The 21202-nt window shown below is 35.6% G+C and overlaps 1 protein-coding gene across 1 annotated transcript in view; it reads left to right on the plus strand.

Annotated features, from left to right (window-relative positions):
• LOC105437259 (transcriptional adapter 2-beta) overlaps positions 1–21202 on the plus strand; it is a 43709-nt gene that overhangs the window by 6556 nt on the left and 15951 nt on the right. Inside the window, exons 5-12 of the mRNA XM_030999783.1 lie at positions 79–170; positions 1015–1071; positions 1885–1988; positions 2952–3024; positions 3826–3993; positions 4615–4725; positions 5476–5547; positions 7447–7558. Of these exons, the coding sequence (XP_030855643.1) occupies positions 79–170; positions 1015–1071; positions 1885–1988; positions 2952–3024; positions 3826–3993; positions 4615–4725; positions 5476–5547; positions 7447–7558 (789 nt within the window). The remainder of the gene's footprint in view (positions 1–78; positions 171–1014; positions 1072–1884; positions 1989–2951; positions 3025–3825; positions 3994–4614; positions 4726–5475; positions 5548–7446; positions 7559–21202) is intronic.

Raw genomic sequence — 21202 nt, forward strand, 5'->3', positions numbered from 1 at the left:
CAATGAAAATAAAAATAGTATTGATAAAAAGAAAAACAACTTGTTCATTTATAACTGACTGATCTATTTTCTTCACAGGGATGGAGTAGGTAATCATGTCGGATCAAAGACAAAAGACGAGTGTTCTGACCACTACAATACCTTCTATGTACAAGGAAAGATTGGAAAAGGTAAGTTCTTCGTAATCTTATCGATGAAAAATCACCTGGGCCCTCTTGCATAAAAGTCAGGTTGCAATTGATCGCAACTCAGATCAAACAAAACCATCATATGCAACATGCAATGAAACGCAACCTCGCATTGCATAAAGAGAATTGTGATTGATTTGGTCATATATCTATCATATAGTTGTATTTAAAAGTTACGTTTGAAATCAAACACAACTTTTTATGCAATGAAATTGCAATCAAACACAAAGTTGCGTTTGATTTAAGGACTTGCATTTGCTTTTCAGAGTTAAGTTTAAAAGTAACTCTTTATGCAAGAGGGACCAGTACTGTTTGTGAAGCCCTTTATCATATCTAATTTTGTTGATATGTGAATACAACTGTAAAGCTATATAAATTTGAGTACACGGTCCACTTTTGCTTTTAGAAATCAGTTACGATTTCACTTGGTGCTTTTCTTACACATCTTTGTTGAGAGATTTCTGATTAAGTGCAGTGAGTTTTCAACTTTATAATACAGCAGAATTTAATGTTGATCATAACTAAAAATTTGTTTGTGCAACTAGAGTCATTTCTAAGTGAGTTCATGCCCTAGACTTATTCCTATTGGCAGAATTGAGGGATCACTAATAATTTTTCTTTGTGGTAGTTTGGGCTATAAACAGGTGTTACCATATTTGAGTGATGCTTTAAAAAGAAAATATTCTCATCTCGGAGTTCATTAGATTCACACATTGATTCTAAAAATAACGATTGCACATCAATTGTATGTGATGAAACAAGTTACATTCAATCCTCAATAACAACTGGTTTCTCCTCTTTCCTATTTGTCACCCATCTCTTGCAGAGACATTACCAGAAACCCGTTCCGTCAACTTCATAGACCACACAGGACCAGAAGATGGTAAGATCATCCATTCCCCCTCCCCCTCCCCCCCCCCCCCCCATCATTCATTTTCTTGTGGAGATGTCATGGTATAGTGGTTCATTCATTTGACTCTCTTTCCAAGGGTCAAGGGTTTGAATCCCAGCCCAGCACTAACGTCCTTTGGTAATACACTATTCCACATTTGCCACTTTCTACCCAGTGTAAATAGGTATACCTGGCTATTACTGGGGTGCTTATAATTGCAGGACCCTCAGGAAGATTAGCTTTGATGCTGATGAGGCTTCTCTGGGTAAACAAATTGTTATTATTATCATTATTGACTCTCAAATCCTCCCCAACTCGGGAATCTTTCTTCCAAATTCATATACCTGGTATGGGTTTCAATTTGTCTGGGGCACACATATATTACCACATACAAGTTAGTTCAATGTGTGTACCACATCATGCAAGTCAGCTTGCATCTTATTTTCCATATCCCTGATTGTGAATTAATACCTTTGATATTTGATTTCGTTGACACTTTAGCCAAAAGACACCTTCTTTTTCACTAATGCAGCATGCAGACATAACAGGGAGACTATGAAAAAGTGCCATTTTCAACAGAGATTTATTATGAATGGAATTTACCAAATACATGTAGCTCTAAGTAGTGTGCAGGAAACTGCATCATTATCAAAGGTCTTATAATATTCTTTTCATGTGTTCAACTGTTTTTCTGGAACAATTTTTGTAGGAAGGATGTCATTGTCTACAGGTATGACTGTTCACATAATTTTTCAAAGTTATATCACTTAGCGCTTTGTATGTATCTTTCTTTGATTTTTCCAGGGCCATTATCTCCTACATTAGGACTAACATTCAAGCCCGTAGAACTAACATTAGCAGAGCAGCAGGACCTTTGTTACATGCCATTAAGAGATGATTTTGAAAGGGTGAGTGAGGGCTAAAGAAATAGTTTTCATACTTGATGGTATTCTGAAAATTGTTTTATTTTAGTACAGAATGCTTCTGAGATATGATGAACCATTGGGTGATGGCTTCAATTTGATGCTTGCATATGCTGATTGTTCATGCAGATCTTTGTGCAAAAACACACATGATTTTTTTTTTTTTTTTCGCGTGTAATTTAGAATTTGTTTTGAGGATTAAGATTCCTAGACTAAAATTGATGGATACAAATCATTTTCAGAATGCCAACATTTGGGATTATCTTACTAGGGTCTTTTTTATCTGCAATGATTTGAAAGATAAATTTAATTTGTTAGATGGTTCTTTTGAATGAGATGTTTCCTACATAGTTAACTATGATTTAAAGAATAAGAATCAGTGAAATCAGTTCTAGAGTTTGTAGGGAAAATGTGCAAATAATTAATTATATGTGTTTTATATGAAGATGGTGTTATGAGGATTGCATTTTTTTTTAAATACACCATATCTTGGCAAATTAAAAAGTTTGATAGGTTATTGGCAGAGGAGTTTTGATGGATAAGTGCAAGACTTTAGACAGCCTTTGCTGAAATACCTGAACAGTGCATATCATTGCTATTGTTGCATCAAAGTTTGCAGCTTAAAGTAAAAATGGAAAAACAATGAAAAAGCCCAGAATTAACAACTTGGAATGTCTTATCAGCAAGCTGTCAGTCATGTAGTTCATTTCAAAATTACTGATAGCAATGTGCAACATCTTTTTGAAATTGACTTTCCAAGTAAAGCTTCAATGTTTACATAATAGAAAAATATAAAATCTCTATGTAATCCTTTCCTGTGAGACATTCATTTTGAAAAATAAGTTACTGGCTTCCAACAAACAGATTAAACATTAATTATTATTAGAGAGTGTCAATAATTGTCTCCATTTGTGAACAAATCTTTCCTTCTCTCTTCTCATAAAACAGGAATTTGACAATGATGCAGAAACACTCATCAGCAACTTAGCAATAACATCAGAAGATGATGAATTAGATATATGTAAGTATCAGATTCAGTAGCATAATAGTTTTTGAACTTTGTAACTTTAATGAAGATTAATTTCCTGGCGTGTTTGTCCTAGACTTTCTCATAAAATTTGCGTTTTTATGAAACATCTCAGTTATTCAGATGAGTGATGAAACTGAAAGTCATTTTGACAACCAAAAATATCTCACCCCCCCCCCCCAATGAATCAACACTTAGCGAGGGTAAAACAAGGTGAAATTTCTAAAAAAAAACAAAGGATATAATGATGGTCAGACAATGTAGCACTTTATCATGTTGAACGAAAAGAGAATAAGCATGTTTCTACAGATATTGCTTAAGTTTCAACCAATATCTCCATTTGTAGAAATTGAAGGTGGAGTTTTTGAGTCTTCTCAGGGTTTATGACTGATTTCAATTCTTGTATTTAGATTGGAAACCCTTTGTGATAGAAATGTTATATAATTTTGTAGTTGGTTAGAGAGAGGAGGAAATATCCCTAGTCATGTTTCTAAAAGAAGCATGAACCCCGGTACCCTGTATTTCTGTGACACTCTCAGAAACAATTAACGTTTTGTTTCCAAAGCTTCATGTATTAGAGTGTGATTTTGATTTGTATAGATTATGTACTCCAACTTCTTATTACTTTTTGTTGTGTTAATTGATGATTCTATTTTGATGACAATTTTGTTTCATTGTAAACATTGTGTAATTAGTCCCTTTGTATTTCTAATAAACCACATTGAATTTGAATGTGATTAGATTTGCCTATCAATTTTTATTCCATCACATTCTGTATTTGTTTATCTTGAACAGCACTCAAGCTAGCGCACGTAGATATGTATTCAAAGAGGTTAAAGGAGAGAGGTAGAAGGAAAACCATATCCAGAGAGAATGGTCTCATCACCGCTGCAGTATCAACCGCATCCCCAGTTCCACTCTGCCCACCCACGCCTTCATCAGCGCAGAAACAAAAAGTAGCAAGTAAGCATAGTAAACCAGTATACTCACTTGATAAGGCTGTGGCTGTAATTAAATGCCCAATGCACATTAGTGCAAAAGATGATACCACATAAAAGCACAGTAACATAGCTGTTAATTGGGTAGGATAGAACATATAAAATAATGAGAATGATTGATTGTAGGTTATATCAAACAGATGAATTTTTAGATTATATTTTAACACTTTCATGGATCTGCTATTTCTAGTTTCTCAAGGGGGAGCACTGAACAGCATTCCACCTTTGTGATAATGTTAAATTGTTCTTATATCTGAGATTCATTAGTATAAGCTGTAAACTTAAAAGCAATTTAATTATTCATTATTGATCAACCCCTCTGTGACCCAAATTTTTAAATTATGAGTGGGAATGGAGGGAGGTTCCCCATTAAAAATCACTCTTGTCAATGTGACTTCTCAAAATGTAGAGATTTTGGTATAAAAGTATAGTAAAATTTGGCAAATATGTATTATTTCTATTCTCAATGACTTTTTCCAACACCTAAGTATTCATTTGTAGCAGTACAAATGTGGTCATGAAATACTGTTTCAAATTTAGAACTTAATTCAAAACAATTTTCCCATCATTTTTCGTTCTGTTTCAGCTCCTAAACGTAAGCCTTCCAAGGAGGAGCTAGAGTTCCGGGAGAAGCTGAGACCGTTAGCTCGATTCATCCCCTCAACAGACCTTGAAGAAATGTTTGATAATGTACAGAGTAAGTACTACACCTACATACACTCTCTTTTTAGGTTCCATGACTAGATAAGTGGAGATGTGGTTCCTGAGAAGGATGATCCAAGTCAGACAAGTCGTACATCAAATGAAAATATTTTGATCAGAGCAAAATTCAACAAGACGTAAAAAACTTATTTGAATAGAGAAATTGACTTTGACTGAAAATAAAGAGGGAAAGAGGGGAAGACAAAGACAAAGCTCATATCTGAAAAGTTTGAAAGAATGGAGTAGGAAACCATCTTTAATTATTATTAATTACAATTATCAATATACAGAACATTGGCGTAGGTTGATTCCCAATGTAAAAAAAAAAGCACTAGAAGGAGAGATAACTGCACTCACTTGGTCATAATGGAGTCATAGTTTCTTAATAATGTACAACCTCTCAACTTATTCCATAAAGAAACACTTATTCCTATGTCAAAGTAACTTAGCCAAAGAGTTGTAATTTAAGATTCACATGGCTTATGTAAATAATTGAAGAACCTTTAGAATGCTAGATGTAGCAATAGATTTTTCAAGAATCACAACAGATTTCTATTCAATTTTAAGGTAGGATATGGGTGCGAAGACATAGGATCACTGTAATACATTTGCAATGAACTGTTTGTATGCAAACTGTGAACTAAGTTGCCTACGTTTTGTGACCCTAAATGATGAACGCCTTCACTCCCATCTCTGACATCTAGTTAATGTGTGTTGTACTTGTATCGACTTGTTTACTTTGCAGAGGAGAAAGAAGTTAAATCAAGAATTAAGGAACTAGTCAGGTGTAGAAGAAATGGAATCACAAAATTAAAAGGTAAGTTACAACTTGGGTTTATATCGGACATCATTAAGAGTGGAAAAAACATGGTGGTTCTTCTTTCATTTATGATCCAGAAGAGATGTCTGTGAGCTGTTGATAATTGTAATGTTTTTGCTTCAGGTTTTTTGTTCCTCCAGGGAATCGCTTTGCTTGAAAATTCATAGTTAAATTGGTTGTGTAAAGACCACTCAAGGGGGAAACAAATGTTCTTGTATGAGCAGGTGGTCTCTGCATATATGTATACATCTTTATTGAAGGGATTTGGTAACTTTGTCTCAGATTCTGAAACAAAATCCTGGATTTACTCAAGCTGCAATGATAAACCTTTAAGTCAGTCAGGAACCCCATGACTTTTACAAGTCGATCGCTCGTCTGATTATCAAGATATTTATGATTGGAAATCGAAACCAAATTTTGCGTTTTCCTAACGTTTTTCATAACAATACAGTCTATTGGGGAAAACGAGTATGGTAAAACTGGTCACTCAAAGATTTTTACTTTTTTGAGGCACTTCTTGATCATTTTGAAGCGCTATTTTTTGTAGGGCTTTAATACTGCACCATACCACAAACACTGATAACACATAGGGCCGTGCATCTCAGATTTAACATTGTTAAACGATGCCTTTAAAGGACAATGCTATCATCAAGTATTACACTGAGGAAATACAGGTAGAAAGTTCCTGTCTGTAAGGTGGAAACATTTCTCAAATATATTCGCTTGAAGTCGACAGCTTTAAGAAGTAAATTTATATGACAAATTAAGGAAAATAATTTTTTATTTTCAAGTGAACCAGGAAAAGGAAATTAATTATATTTCATTGATTCTAGCATTTGCTTCTGACTTTGCTCCAAAAAAAGCAAAACTTGCAGTTAGCTTGATGTTCAAAAATTAGGAATGAACCAATTCAAACTAGTGAGATTGTTTGGAGTGTAAAGATAACTCATGTTGAAACATGAAAAGTTGTAGGATAATGTTAATGATAAGATATAACATTTATATAGTAGTTAGTACATTGTATTGAAGCGCAGGAAGGAGTTATAAGTAGGAAGAGAAAAGGGGAGAAAGAGAGTATGGTACTCTTAGTCCAAGCAGGGACGTGATAGAGAAGGACTGGAATCAAGCCGCTCTCCTTTGACCCCATGCTCCAAGCCGCCGAAAAGTTATGCGCTAATCTTCAACTGTTGACCAGGTGGTGAGATAAGAGAGCGTATGACATTTCAGGATTTAGAATTCCTACATCAGAAAATGGTATCACAGCAACTGTTCGCTGTCCCTTCCAATGATTTCTCATCTATTGTTGAATGTGTAAAGAGTAGAACAAGCGAACACAAACTTGTGTAATTTCATCCTTTTTTAAACTTGAAAAATACAAAAAAACACGCGAAAACACGCATTAGCAAACTTAATGTTAATGAAGATTGTAAATCATGGATCAAATAACGGGACATTAAAGCATGCACAAATTAGCGCATCATCCTAAAATATTGAGTTTTTGACAAGATGTAATTTTTCTCTTACCAACTCTGGCACACAAATGAAAGGAAGGATGGAGTTCTAAATTTGAAAATTTGTTTGATGTACTATTCCCAATAAAATCCCCATATAAAGTTTTTGATTTACACTGAAATTTTGCCGGTAATTTAATATTTTGTAATAAATGTAAAACTGGTGCCAGGCTTCCGAAAGTCTTCGCAGTGGAAGCGCGGTTCTGAGCATGGAACTTCAAAGCCAAGTGGAATGTTACACATCCCATTGTTATGCTTTAGAACTCAAGAATGCGTTTGAATAAATTACAAGAGTTTCGTCTCCTTTTCTTTCACCTCCCTGGTCCAAGTGACCATTGCTTCAATATTTCTTTATTCATAACACATTTGTGATATTTCTCCCCAGAATGTGAAGAGTATGATGAAGCCAAAGCAAAGAGGGAAAAGCGGAAAGAAAACAAGAAGAAGCTGGCTGAAAAGACAAAGAAAGGAAACTCAATAACTGCCAAAAAGCCTGAGTAAGTACAAATATAATTTCTTTTTCATTGGAATTCAAAAAAAGGGAATCATACATATCCTGCTAAACAGGTACAGTGTAGATATGAGTGTGTTACTGCATGCTTGCTCATTTACTTTGTGAGTGTTGTGATAAGGTTTTCATATAATATCAGAATAAAAACTATCAACTTGAAAATTAAATGAAAACTTAAATGAATAATGCTTCCCCACTAATGAAAAAAAAAATAGATTTTTATTGCTGTCCCTCTGGTTTGATAATGTTATAATCAGATTTCTGTATTTGGGTGTGTGCTTGTGTGTTTATGTGTGTGTTTAGGAGGAGAAGCTGCACTTATATTATGATGAAGAAAAGCCATACCATCTATTAGATCTAGAAAGGCCATGCCATGTAATGTAATGTTGTTATTAAATCTATGTACGGTATTGAGCTTTGCTCTGGCCCTGAGCAGGGAGCAGCTACAAATATTTCACAAATTGTACGTATCGTAGCAATTATAGTCAAATTTCTCAAATTTGCACTCACTCTAGTGAACTTACTCATCACACTTTTAGTTGCCCATGTCACGCAACTAATTTGTACTTTCTAAGCATTTTGGTTGCCAAACCACCGATTTCAAACTCTAAAGCTGCAGGCATTTATGGCACTGAGAGAAACTGTGTGTACAATTCCCCTTGTATACTCTACCCCTATGAAAGTGAATAGCGCCATCTTTTGAGCATCTAGAAATAGTCGATCACCGGTGCTTTATATCATCTGTATGTAATCTGTATGGTTTTGAATTGATCGTAATGAATCAAAATTGTGTTGTGTTGAATTAAGAATAGGTGTGCTCGAGAATTTGCTATGATTTCACAATCATTTCACAATGATGAAAAGAGTACTTCGGTGGTTGTGTAGTATTATCAGCCTGTGTTATGAATTGCGTGGTTATATGTGTGTGATAGGGAAATGACAGCTACATTATATTTAATGAATATGTTACACTTGGATATTATACTCCATTGATATAGTCATCATTCTATCATATAAAGTAAGAAATCAATTCCCTTTATCCCAAAAAGCTTGAGGAAGAAAAAAAAAAGAAAATTGAGGAAACAAATGAAAGAAGGAACGAGGTGGCAAAGGGAAACGCAGCAGCTGGAAAAAAGGTGTATTCCATGAGCGAGCTCCTTTTGAAATGATAATAGGTGTAACACTTTATTGAAAGCACTTCAATGCAATGTTATGAACGCAGGCTGACGCACAGCAGAGCTGCTTTTGTGACTTTTCAATAGCCGCAGCTGCCACATGGGGCTGAATGGTGTAAGCTAACCCCCCTCTCCCCCATACATACATACATCCCCTCAAGGGCTCGTGGAAATTACCATTGTACCGACGGGGCAGGGGGCGGCGGCGGCTTGCCGTATGTTTGTGCATTTGATCGAGATGTAATGTTCAGCTGAAAATGTGCGCTGCATAATTGACCCCATTTTGATGGGAAGCAGATTTTTTTTTCTCTCCTTCAAATAATGCACAGATTTTACATTGTGGGCAGGGGTGAAGATTTTGGGGTGTGTATTGATGTGAAGGATTCACTACTGAAATGCAAGTCGTTAATTTATTTTTACCTCCTTCAAACATTCTATCTTTTTAATGGTTGTGTGCTAGGGTAGAGATTTTTATTGTGTGCACTACATGAATAATTCACTACTGGATTTCAAGTCTGCCTATAGAAACACCCCTCATTTCCATTATATGTGTTACAATTGGGGATTTTTTGTGTTGCATTTTTATGTGTAATATACATGTATGGAAAATATAGAAACAAATATTGTTTATCATGGGTTTTATAAAGTTAGAAATCATTACAGAATTAAGAGTAGTACAGGAAGGCATATAACTGCCTGACAGGGAAGAAAGTTAGTTTCTTTAAATTCAAATTAGCACCTTTTAGAGATGAATTAAAACAGCTTTTGGCAACCCTTCATTAATAGGATTTAGCTGATGTTATCTACATAATCAAATCATTAGCTGGTCCCAATCAATAAGAAGTCATAAAAGTGACCTAGATTTTTAAATTTTATTTTAATTGGTGTCCTTTTAAAAAACTATACCTATGATATATTTGACAAAATATACCTATGATATATTTTGTCAAAGCTATGAAATATAATACAGATATTTAGAATAAGGTTAGAATGATTTTCTCAATAGGTTGGTTTTCTTTGAAAATTTGCTTTGAGTAATATCAATACCTTTTCCTTCTACAATGTAAATTATTGGGTCACTATAAAAATTTAAAAAAATTAAACGTTGGCAGTATCGTTTTGTTAGCTTTGTTTTACAATTCACCAAATTCTGAGGCATGCACTTAATATTGAATACATCTGATCATCAAAATTTCCCACTGAATACTAGTAGCAAACAGAAGGGAAAAAAAATCTAAAACTCTATTTTCTCTGTCATTTTAATTAGAGGGATACATTGGTAAATTCCTGCATCTTTTATGACAGGTACAAATACCAGCATACTTTACCTCTCAATTGGGTGCCAACCGAATTGGGATTTATTTTTAGAATTCACAAATCATGACATTTCTTTGGCACTGCTTTGTACAAGGTCACAATTTTGTGTGATTGGAAAAATATCCACTTTTATGACTTCGTAAGTTAGGGGATTAGGAAGAAATCTAGGCAGACTTCAAACAACAACAAAAAAGATATATATCTATTCGTAAATTTGACCAGTCATAGTCTATAGCTTTGAAAAAAGACTATTGATTGTAATCTGATTTTCTATCTCATTTGCACTAAATTTGATAAATAGGGACTTCTCATGTAGAAATTATTCTTTCTTGTGTAAAGTCAATATTTATCCTGAAAGAATAATACTGTATATTAATGTATCTAAATACTTACCAAATACTTGGAATAAGATTTTATCTCATCAGCAATTAAAATCAGTGATGTCAGTAATAGGTTTTGCCCTTTTGAACTTCTATTCTGCAATAAAACAGAGGTTATTTTTATAATATATCTTGATTCATAGTAACAACAAAGCATTGATACTATGGGAGAATGATCTCTACATAGCCGTGCAATGGATCGTGAAAGTGACTCTGAATAGTATCACGTCTCATGATCTTTATGACAAAGTAAATAACAAATACTCATTGAACCCACACTTTGCTCGACAAATAAAACAATATTTCATGGTCCAGTAGTATGGACAAACAGAACTGTCAGTCAAGGCGTCATATTTCTGTTGTTTTTCAACTCAGATGTACAATTGAGTTGGAGGGAGTTTATTTCATTCTTGTCGTAATTCACCATTGGAGCATTGAAATTAACACACCCATCCTGCATGAATAATAGGCCTCGGTTCAATTGGTCAATAGTTAATCCTGTATGAAATTTGTTTGTGTTCCAGTGGACCCCTTTCTGGATATGGTCAAGGTAGAACCTTTGAATGGCATGCTCATATGTGCAAATCTAGATCAATATTTGATGATATAATTACTTCTTGTAGAAATTGAACCTCATAGAAAAGTAACCCTGTTTCAGATTTCATTCAAGTACATATAGGCTCCAAAATATAAAATATCATTCCTGAAATTTATAATCTAGCACATAATTGCCTGGGATTATTTGATTAAGACTAAGAATATGTATGACACAGCTGTATCATAATTTTCAACAATTTAAGTATTTTGATTTGATTTGATTTGATTTGATTTATTGGTTTCTTGTCGAAAGTCTAGGAGAGCAGCGCCTTGTAACCTTTGGAAAAAACGCTATATAAATCCAATTATTATTATTATTATTATTTTCTGCATCTTTTTTTTTTTTTTCATCATACATTTTCATGAAGTGTATATAATTTTATACAGATAATAAACGATATTAAACAAATATATTGAATTTAAACAAATATATTGAATGCATAATTAACATACATTAGATGCAGGAGGGCTACAGAAATAAGCAAAGTAGCTTGACATGCCGGCAGCCCTCAACTTAGATACAACAATACAAATAAAAATGAAAAAGAGTGACTTGCAGAGAAGAAAAGGAAAGGGGGAGAGAAGGAGTGTTGGTAATAATACAATAAATCTCATACATCTGCTGATTTTTGGTTAAGGTAATGCACTTTTACTCATTATTTAAAATTATGGTTTCTTTTCTGATTCCGATTCAAATGAAATTACGGTAGCAGCCTTCTGATGTCTCATATTATTACTTCTTGTGAGATGAAGTCGACATACCAACATCATAATGTCTAGTTTTAGAATATAGGCCTTAAAGATGAAGTTGAGTTCTGGTCATGCGATTGCATTGTGAAAGAAACGGTGTGGAACTGACCAGAAAAGGTTGATCATCTAGCATATAAGTATTTGTGTGTATTGCAAGGTTCTGGAATCATCAAAATGATAAGAAATTTGGCCAAGTCTTGGTAAAGTTACAAACACTGTACACAGAAAGATGTATATGGGACTACACGAACACGTGGCGTAAAAAGCCGCCCCCCCCCCCCCCCCCCCCCCCCGATTTTTACGATGTTACATGCATATTTAGAATATGAAGGCATTTGAAGAGCCATGCTTTTCAGGGAACATGTCTAATATCTGATGTTCTTCCACACTTGCATAATAAGAATGAGTAATACTCCCAAATTATTTTTCACCTCTTCCCAGAACTCAACCTTCTCTTTAATACTACATGTATAATTCATATATGGTAGCAGTACAAATGCTCAGAGCACTACGTGGGCTGTGGATTGAGTTTGATATATTGACAAGTCATAAAAATTGAGTGGACGATGTATTGTGGGGGAATAATTACCCGGTTCAACATTCCTACGCTTATCGTTGAAACGTGTTTGATCGCTGTCAATAAAATGTTATTGCAGCCAAACCATTGATTCGGTCGTCAGCTCAGCCAGCCCAGACAACTCTCCCTTCTTAAAGCACCTGTTTAAATATTGACAGTAAATAAGTGTTAAATAGGGGGACTAGAACCTGTGAATGATTGATTGTAAATTGGATGACCTGAACGGGGAGGGGGGGGGGAGGAGACTGTCGGCTAGACTGGGAAGGAAACAACCGGGCGATTATAGCAGTGCTTGCATTTTGAAAACGCCTATCCCTAGAAGATATTTTTTTTGAAGAAAAATTGCTACACCGTTCTCATTAGGTGATTTCCAGAAAATCCGACTCCCAAAACCCAAAAAAATTGCTGCTGTTGCCAAGCTGGAAATCTAGTCAAATCTGCACATGGACTGATCACGTTTTATAGAAAAATGTACATATTTATTTATTTATTAATATTTATTCATTCATATACTTTTGTGAGAAAACTTTCCAATAGAACCACAACAAAAAAGGGGCAGGGCTTATTAAACAAATCATGTTCTTATTCAGGGCTTCTAAAACAGGTTAGACTCTCCCATCTCTAATGAATGTTTGTGCAAAACTTTTCTGCTGGGAAATTCTGTGATCGTTACCTAAACTTCTAGAGCTTGGTCTTGTAAAAGTTTGCTAAATAAACACTACATCCCCCCTCCCCCAAGTTGACCATTGCTGGAATTTTTCAAAGGAAGTTCAAATTTACTCTTGTTCAATAAAGAAATGAAGGGGGAAATTGGGAAAGGTACACTCCGGAAATGAGAAACCCTTATCAAAATCATAGTCCAGTTCATTTCAATTTTGATGTGTCAACATTACAGAAGGACACACATTTTCATAAACACAGAACCTGCTTTAGCTTTATAAAAATCACAACAAAATCATGCTAAGAATTTTACATTTCAGTTATGTCACTCATGTAATCACGATGACTTGCAAAACAAATCATAGTTACCGGTATTTAAAATTCACACCTACAGTTTCTCAGGTTTTAGTACGTGACCTCTTTCCTAATATAGTCAGATTTGCAACCATACGCATTCTTTGCCGAGATATTTCTAGCTGGGGAATATAACAATATTTATGTATATTAGGTCTGATCTGTTCCCTTTGCATGTTTGTATAGTGGATTGTCACCAAAGAGGATAAGAATTGGAGCAAGACTTTGGTGTGGCAGTAGTGCGAAGAAGAGAGGGGTGAAGAGATAGGGAGAGTGTAAGAGAGAGAGAGAGAGAGAGGGAGGGAGAAAGAAAAAAAGGGAGGGGGAGAGAAGAGAAGAGAGATAGAGAGAGGGGGGTGGTGGAAGAAAGGACATATGCAAGGAGAGAAAAGTATATTTATATGTACATGGTCATGCAAGGGCTAGAATGGATGCAAATTAAGTAGAGAAAAGATTAACGATATTGCATTCATCTGAGCTGTTCCAAGTGGAGAAGTAATTCTTATAAATGAATTGATCAGGTTTAGCGCTTGATCAGGATTAGCGCATGATCAGGAGAGAAGTCTAACGTGAAAGTACTATGAAAAACAAAAGGATATTAAACATTGCTTATTCGCAGTTTCGCACATTCACTATTATGTGCATTGGTATTCTGAACAGGTCATTCTCACAAACTGAGAATCTTGGATCCAAGTTCTTGAAGCTAGTTTAAAGCATGGGTTTAAAATCTGTTGTATGAATCGGTACTCACAAGGAAGGCTTGCCCTTTAGCCATTTACAACATGTATACTGTGTCTAATATGAGGTAAATGTTGGAGTTCTAAAGTTAAATCTATCCTGAGGGTAGTTAACAAATTTTGAGATAGAATTACAGCATTTTTACAGGAATGTTTTTGATAAAAATGTTATGCCTCTACGAGAAGGAGTGGATGCTTTTTGAATATTCTTTTTTTACTTTTTTATTAAGTTACCTGCCAGATGTTTTATGCTCGGAGGGTTGACTTACCAAAATATAATCCATTTTTCTATAAAATACACCCCCAAAAAAACTTGGTGAAATCTACCTGTGTGGTAGGAGTTTGTTGTGGATTTGATGGAATTGAGTTGAAATGATGGAGTTAAATTGTACTGTGTATAGCCCAAATGCCAGTTGACGCTTGCTTGCCAAAAACCAAACCTTTACCTGGGAACTGAAGTTATATTTTTACCTGGTAGCCTTGATATTTTCATAGACTCAAATTCACATGCCAGCATTCTGCCAAGAAAGCTTATTAGCAAGATATTCATTTAAAAAAAAAACTAATTTGGTCTGTTATGAGGACCAAAAAGGTCATAAAAGTGTGTCAAATTTTTAGTTTACACCCTCCTCATGCAGATGATTTGTTACACATATAATTTGAATAAGTGCATATTGAAAATTGTGTTTATTAACATGCCATTTATGCATTACATTTGTAGATGTCCCATTTCCACTTAACATGTTATACTAAGTGGAAATGATAACTAGACAGCCAAATTTGGTCAGTCTTCATTTATTAGAAATGGGTTCAAAGTTTCAAACCATAGTGTAACTTAAAAAAGTACAATGAAATATAAATCAAAACATGGCAAATACAAGATGCCATTTGTGCATTTTCAGTAAATAGAATGATTTAAAACTAACAGCCATCATATATTGGTCATGATATTTTTTTTTACAACATAATTGCTCTGTTTATTAGGAGAACTGATTTTAGATATATGCAGTTAAAAATTGATGGGTAATGAACACACACCATTAATAAGAGAGATAGGTGAAGAAAAGAAAGGATATTATGTGGATTCATACAATGTACTAGAAGCAAAGTCTGAAGGAGAGGAAGTGAGATGAGAGGGGAAGAGAGTAGTGGAAGATAAAGAAAGAATGAGAAAGTTAGGAAGAGAGATAGAGTTGTAGGAAGACGATGAGTGAAGAAAGAGAGGCAGTGAAGAGATGGAGAGAGATTTCAACAAATGGGTAAAAAAGAGAGGTTGGCAGAATACAAGATTATTTTGAGAAAGGGGGGCGTTGAGTGAAAAAAGAGAAGCATCAATAGGTGGAGAGAGATTTTTGTGTTCTTTTAAACAAACAGGATAAAAAAAAAAAGAGAAGTTGACTAAATGCAAGATCAAGTTTATAAGGGAGGGTGCTGTTGAGTGAAAAAGAGGTAGTTAGAGAGATGGAGAGCGATTTTTGTGTTTCTTTTAAACAAACAGGTTAAAAAAGAGAACTTGACAGAGAGCAAGATCAGGTGAAGAGATAGCCTATGGGTAGAAGGGGTGGGAAGTTGTTGTAACGAGGTACAGGAACCAAGCAATCATGCCCGGTCTCTGTCAGCGCAAGAAAAGAGCCCTCGCTCGCTTGTTTAAAACGCTCTATTTAAGACCAGACTTCCTCCTCCTCGACTAATCGCGAGCAGCACTGGTCCTGCCCTATCATCTTGCATTCAGATCTGAGGCTAAAGACTAGTGCCAAGTGTTCCCGAGTCTGAATTGATCAATCGGAGGAGCTAGGGCATCATTTGGTTTTCCACATGTCATCCAGGTTCTGATGATTTGGGGAATTTTTAACGAAAGTTCATCAAACAATTTAATGGGTAAACCTGAACAAAATGATGATGTTTCCTAGACTGTCACAATACATGTACATGCAACATATTCAGATTTAAATACAAGAATGATCTTTGGTTATATATTCTGGTCACTTATAAAATTTGTGTTGTGCTATGAATAGATCATAAAATCATCACATTCTATTCCACTTTGTGGTTCAATTCATTTTGATATAACTTGAAAAGTGCTGGATACCAGCCTTTGTTTTTTTCCTGTTCTAGTTTTGGAGCATCCATTTTCAAAATTTCTAGAATTGTCCACATATTTATGAATACACATCCATCACTTAGGAATTTGCATCGGTACAGAAGAGTAAATATTGGCAGATCCATTTGCCCCTTTCTTTCAGATGGGTATTATTGCTTGACCATATGTGTCATGATGGCGTAACCTTATGATCCATTTCGAATATTGCATCCTGGCCATTTTTTTTACGCAATCATATTCAATCAAAGTTGAACCCCGAGACCCAAACCTGGACTTTCTTGCAAAAAAATTTGCAAATGTTTTTAGTGATATTTGTTTTTTTTTGTTTTTTTGTAGTTCATTGTAGATGAGTTATAATATCTTTAAGGATAATGAGAGTAGAGTTTATCATGTATTAAATTATTGTAAATAAAACATTCAGAGAGAAAGGGATTCTTCTTATCTTAGAGTCACAGACAGATTTGTTTTCTTCTGCAAAGGGCAAAGTATGCTATGTGAAGTCAGGTGTGCTATATGGGGTTTCACTGATATCTATTTTATAATTACTTTGTAGGCGTACACCTAATGAATTGTTCTCATGATCAACAGATTGTTTTGATAACAACATTTGATGTGCACATTGTAACATTCCTCATGCGCTTAGAGACTTAGGTGGTAAGCGCTTTATAAGTAACGTTTTTATTATTATTATTATTATGAACTCCTCCACATAGATGACAAACAATGTTAGTCATGCATTGTCGTCTCCAACTCTGAACAAACAAGGCTTAACTGTCAGTTATTATTCTATTTGTCCTCCCGAACAGGTCGGGTGTGAAAATGATCCGCTCATTTCCGAGACAAAAACAGACAAAATTAGCACCTCTACAAGCTGAGTGAAAGATGGAATAACAATTTGTCTTAGCGATGTAACAATGTGTTGTTATTGTACCGAGGGGGGTGAAACAATTTGAGTCGACAAGAAATCCCAACTTGTCACCGCCGCTAATTGTCTCCCTGTCATGCTAAATTGGCGTGGTTGGTACCGAAAACTTCTTTTTACCCTCTAATGATGATTTGCAAACTGCTCCTAATGCTCGACCTGTCGGCATAAACAAGAGTGACAATGGATTATCGAAAGCGAAAGCTGAATTTGTAGTAGAAATCTACATGATTATGAAAGGTGATCGTGCCATTGAAAGGCTAGTCTCAAAGTATTTTTGAAGTTCTTTTGTCGGATATTGTTCCGCGCATAGCAAGTTGTTAACGAGGCGATTGGGTGGCGAGACTGTTGAGGCTTTATTTGATCTGTAGGGTGGCTGGCTGCAGGGCCGGGGGCGGGTGCTCAGACTGTAGCCGGGCACTGGGGGCAGGCAGTCAGGCACCCACCCGTTGAAAAGGGGGATTCCCCGGGGAGCTAGAGAGGTTGGGGTGGTTAGGGGGACTGATGGGTGGTGCTGAAAGACAAGGGGTCAAGTCCGCTTTGTAATCTCTCGTTGATCATGTTAGAGTCCTGTTCATATCGATAACATACCTCCTGTTGCAATTGCTCATACGTTCCCAAGTGACTCCATGATGTCATTGTCTCTCTTTAGGCGCTAGATTCCTGGAATATTTCATGGACGCACTTTGGATGAAAGAAAAACAAGTTTTGACAAAGCTCTTCCAGTAGCAGTCACATAGCTCTATCGATAGCAGTATAAATAGATATGCAGTAAACTATTCATACCCCTTGTAAATGTAAATTTCATGTATTTTGTTTTAGTAACTTAGGAATACAAGGTGAACTGGTTGAATTAGGGCCTTTGTTGAATAAGTTTTAGATATAACCTTTGATATGTCACATTCTCAAGAAACATGAATCACATACTTCAAAGATCACAAAACTTAGTAAGAGAGTGAATAATTTAATTGTTAACTGTACATAAAGTGACATACTTTCATTGATTAAATGCAGTATTATTAGGACAACACAACATAACTCCCCAAAACCTGATCTGGTAAATAAAAAAAAGGAATACACCCAGTAATGGAATGATCATCAAAATGGAATGTTTATTCTTTGTAGTATGATATCATCAGTCGGTGGGAAATAGTCTCATAATAGATCTATCAACATTCTCCTCAGATAGTCTGATGACATAACCTTTGTATCTTGGGCTTTCGGAGATGATGATGGATTGTTTAAAATGTACCAATCATCAATAGCTTTTAGTATGTCAGCGTTGAATCTTTAAATGGAAGATGTCTTCATTTATAGATTTATGTTCTCTGATTTCACTTTTAATCCACTTTTAATCCACCTAATTGAAGACTATTAAAAGGCATTTTCAGAAATCCGCTAATGACACAGCCACACAGGATGAATGAGTTTTACAGGTGAAGAACCATGTAATGAACCTAATTATCTATTTTTATACCATTTGAAATGGTTTCTAAATGCTAAATGCATCTAATTTCTTGATAAATTTTGAGGCTTTTATCACTATCTTTTCATTCTGTAGGAAGAATTTTTGTATTAGTGGCTCTTGCATTTCAAAATAGTTTGTTGATGATGTCATAGAATAATAATAGAGTTGTAGTTGTACATAAACTACTTTTTCAGAAAAATCTTTTACAATATTTAATGGGGGGAAAATACCATTATCACTGTCAAAGCGAAAAGCTTTTGAACTTGAAGTTCTCATGCTTCGATTTGAATGTTTCTCCCTTGAAAATCGCAATGAAAAAGATTATCCCGAAATTGTCTTGTTTGATATGTAATTCACAAGCCTGTGTGCTCGTTTATGAAATTTATGATTATTACGCAGTCTTTTGTGCTGAGGAGAGGAATACTTAATCACCATGGTTTTTAGACTCTTATTGAATCTTAATCCCCAGATACATGCAAGTATTTGCCTCTAATCCGTTACATTTCTGCTTTTCAGCAAGATTTTGATAGTCATCTGCAGTAATCTGAACACCAGTATTGGCCTGTCTTCATCAGCTCGAGATTGCCAAATAGTCCACTATTTCTGATTTGGGAAATAATCCTGAAGTTACAAATCACGTCTGCATCAGCTCGAGACACAAGCTCGAGGTATTTTGCTCAGTGTTCACTGTTCAGGCATTGTGCGAGACTTCGGGCTGGTGAAGAGGCACCGGTCAAATAGCGGGATATTTTGCAAACTAAATATCTCAGTATGATTATCTCGACCAAATAACCCGCTAAATGCAACTTCAGGCTGATGAAGACGTAACTTAACTGGATAATTTGCAATTGGGATATTTGGCAATCTCGAGCTGATGTAGAGAGGCCTTATGATATACGAGGATTTAAAATAATCCTCATGTATGATAGTGGTATCTTATCAGCAATTTAGAATGATTTTGAATCGGTCACAGCTCACTACAATTTCACTGCGAGTACTTGAGTGATTTTGACAACATTCAATTGAATGTAGATTTCGAACATGTTCCGAAAGACTTTCAGCTTAATAAACAAATCATCAAGTTTCAATGGAGTCCGATTGAGTAACACTCATTTCGTGGCCTACAATTGATTGTAGCCAGCAGGTAGAATTTAAGACTTCCAGACTGAACTCTGAATTAGTTGCATCCATCAGTTAAAGAAAATACTGGGTTACAGGTGGAAAGGTGCACAACTGTGCATTTTAGATCTTAAATTTGTTGATACAAATGTTTATTAAAACTTCAAGCATTCTTGTTCATTTATCTGAGGAAAATGAAATTGATTGAAGGAGGAAGATGTATTTGTACATGGTTCCTCAACAAAATAACATCTTTAATGATATTCACTCAAACTGCCGTCTTCTACTTCTCAATTTGATGATGACACCACCCTGTTTAATTGCATGGCAGCTTTATAATTGATGCATATATCTCAATTTACGTGTACACGGTATCTCCTATTGACAGTGGCCCATGAATCATCGGCGGGAATGTTGGCAATGTTTTCGCCATGGGTTATTTACCCTTAAACAAGCAGCCCTTCCCTGTCTTCGGTTACCTACAGAGGGAGGTGTTGACATCCAAAGTCTAAATCGCCACTCTATCGATCGGTTATTAAAGGCTGGAGTTTTGTGTTACTCTCTCCCTCTCCCTTTCCCTCTCTCTCTCTCTCTCTCTCTCTCTCTCTCTTTCTCTATCTCTCTCTATCTCTCTTTCTCTATCTCTCTCTCTCTCTCTATCTCTCTTTCTCTCTCTCTCTTTCTCTCTCTCTTTCTCTCTCTCTGTCTTTCTCTCTCTCTCTCTCTCTCTCTCTCTCTCTCTCTCTCTCTCTCTTTCTTTCAAAGCAGCAATGCATTTCACATCTGCCTAAATGTTTTGCGTGAAGCTGCATTTTGATACTTGCTCTCTTCGACTTGTTTATCGACCCAATCATATTTCTAGCTGCTAAAGCAGTTCCCGAAATCGTAGAGGCTCTTTTTTCGTTACTTGGTGTCCTGAACGGTTAGTGCTTCTTTCAATCAGTATGACTTTAGCAATGCTGCTATAATAAAGGCTGCAAGAAATGGCTCCTTGCAAGTTACACATTTGTACACCTGGGTAGAGAGGCCCGCTTCAGATTTAATGCGTAGCCTATAAGAGCATGGGCTAAAGGCTGGGACTTGAACCTCAAACCTTGTATGATTAAAATCAAAGGGGACAAACCAGTGTTCTATGTTCTCCTTATTCTACAAATTCCAATAGACTTATTCATGAAACCTACATTATAAAAGGATTATGATAGGGCACAATGTTTGAAAGTGATAAGAGATAGTAAAACTGGAATGAGAGAAGGGAGTGGGCGTGACCTCTCTAATGAAGGGAAATACCCCTGAGGATCAGGATTTCTGCTTTGTATTCTCCCAGAAGTCATTATTTATTCTCAAGTCTGGCTATAGCATTAGAGAGCTCCTCTCATAAACAGCCGACAGATAACCTTAGGTCGATGACCTTTGATTCAATCTTATTGCGCTCGCTTGAAATCTGTAGTAAGTTACTTGTATCATTTTCAACCG

Source organism: Strongylocentrotus purpuratus, unplaced genomic scaffold (assembly GCF_000002235.5).
Source record: "Strongylocentrotus purpuratus isolate Spur 01 unplaced genomic scaffold, Spur_5.0 spur5_scaffold_5, whole genome shotgun sequence".
NCBI lineage: Eukaryota > Metazoa > Echinodermata > Echinoidea > Camarodonta > Strongylocentrotidae > Strongylocentrotus > Strongylocentrotus purpuratus.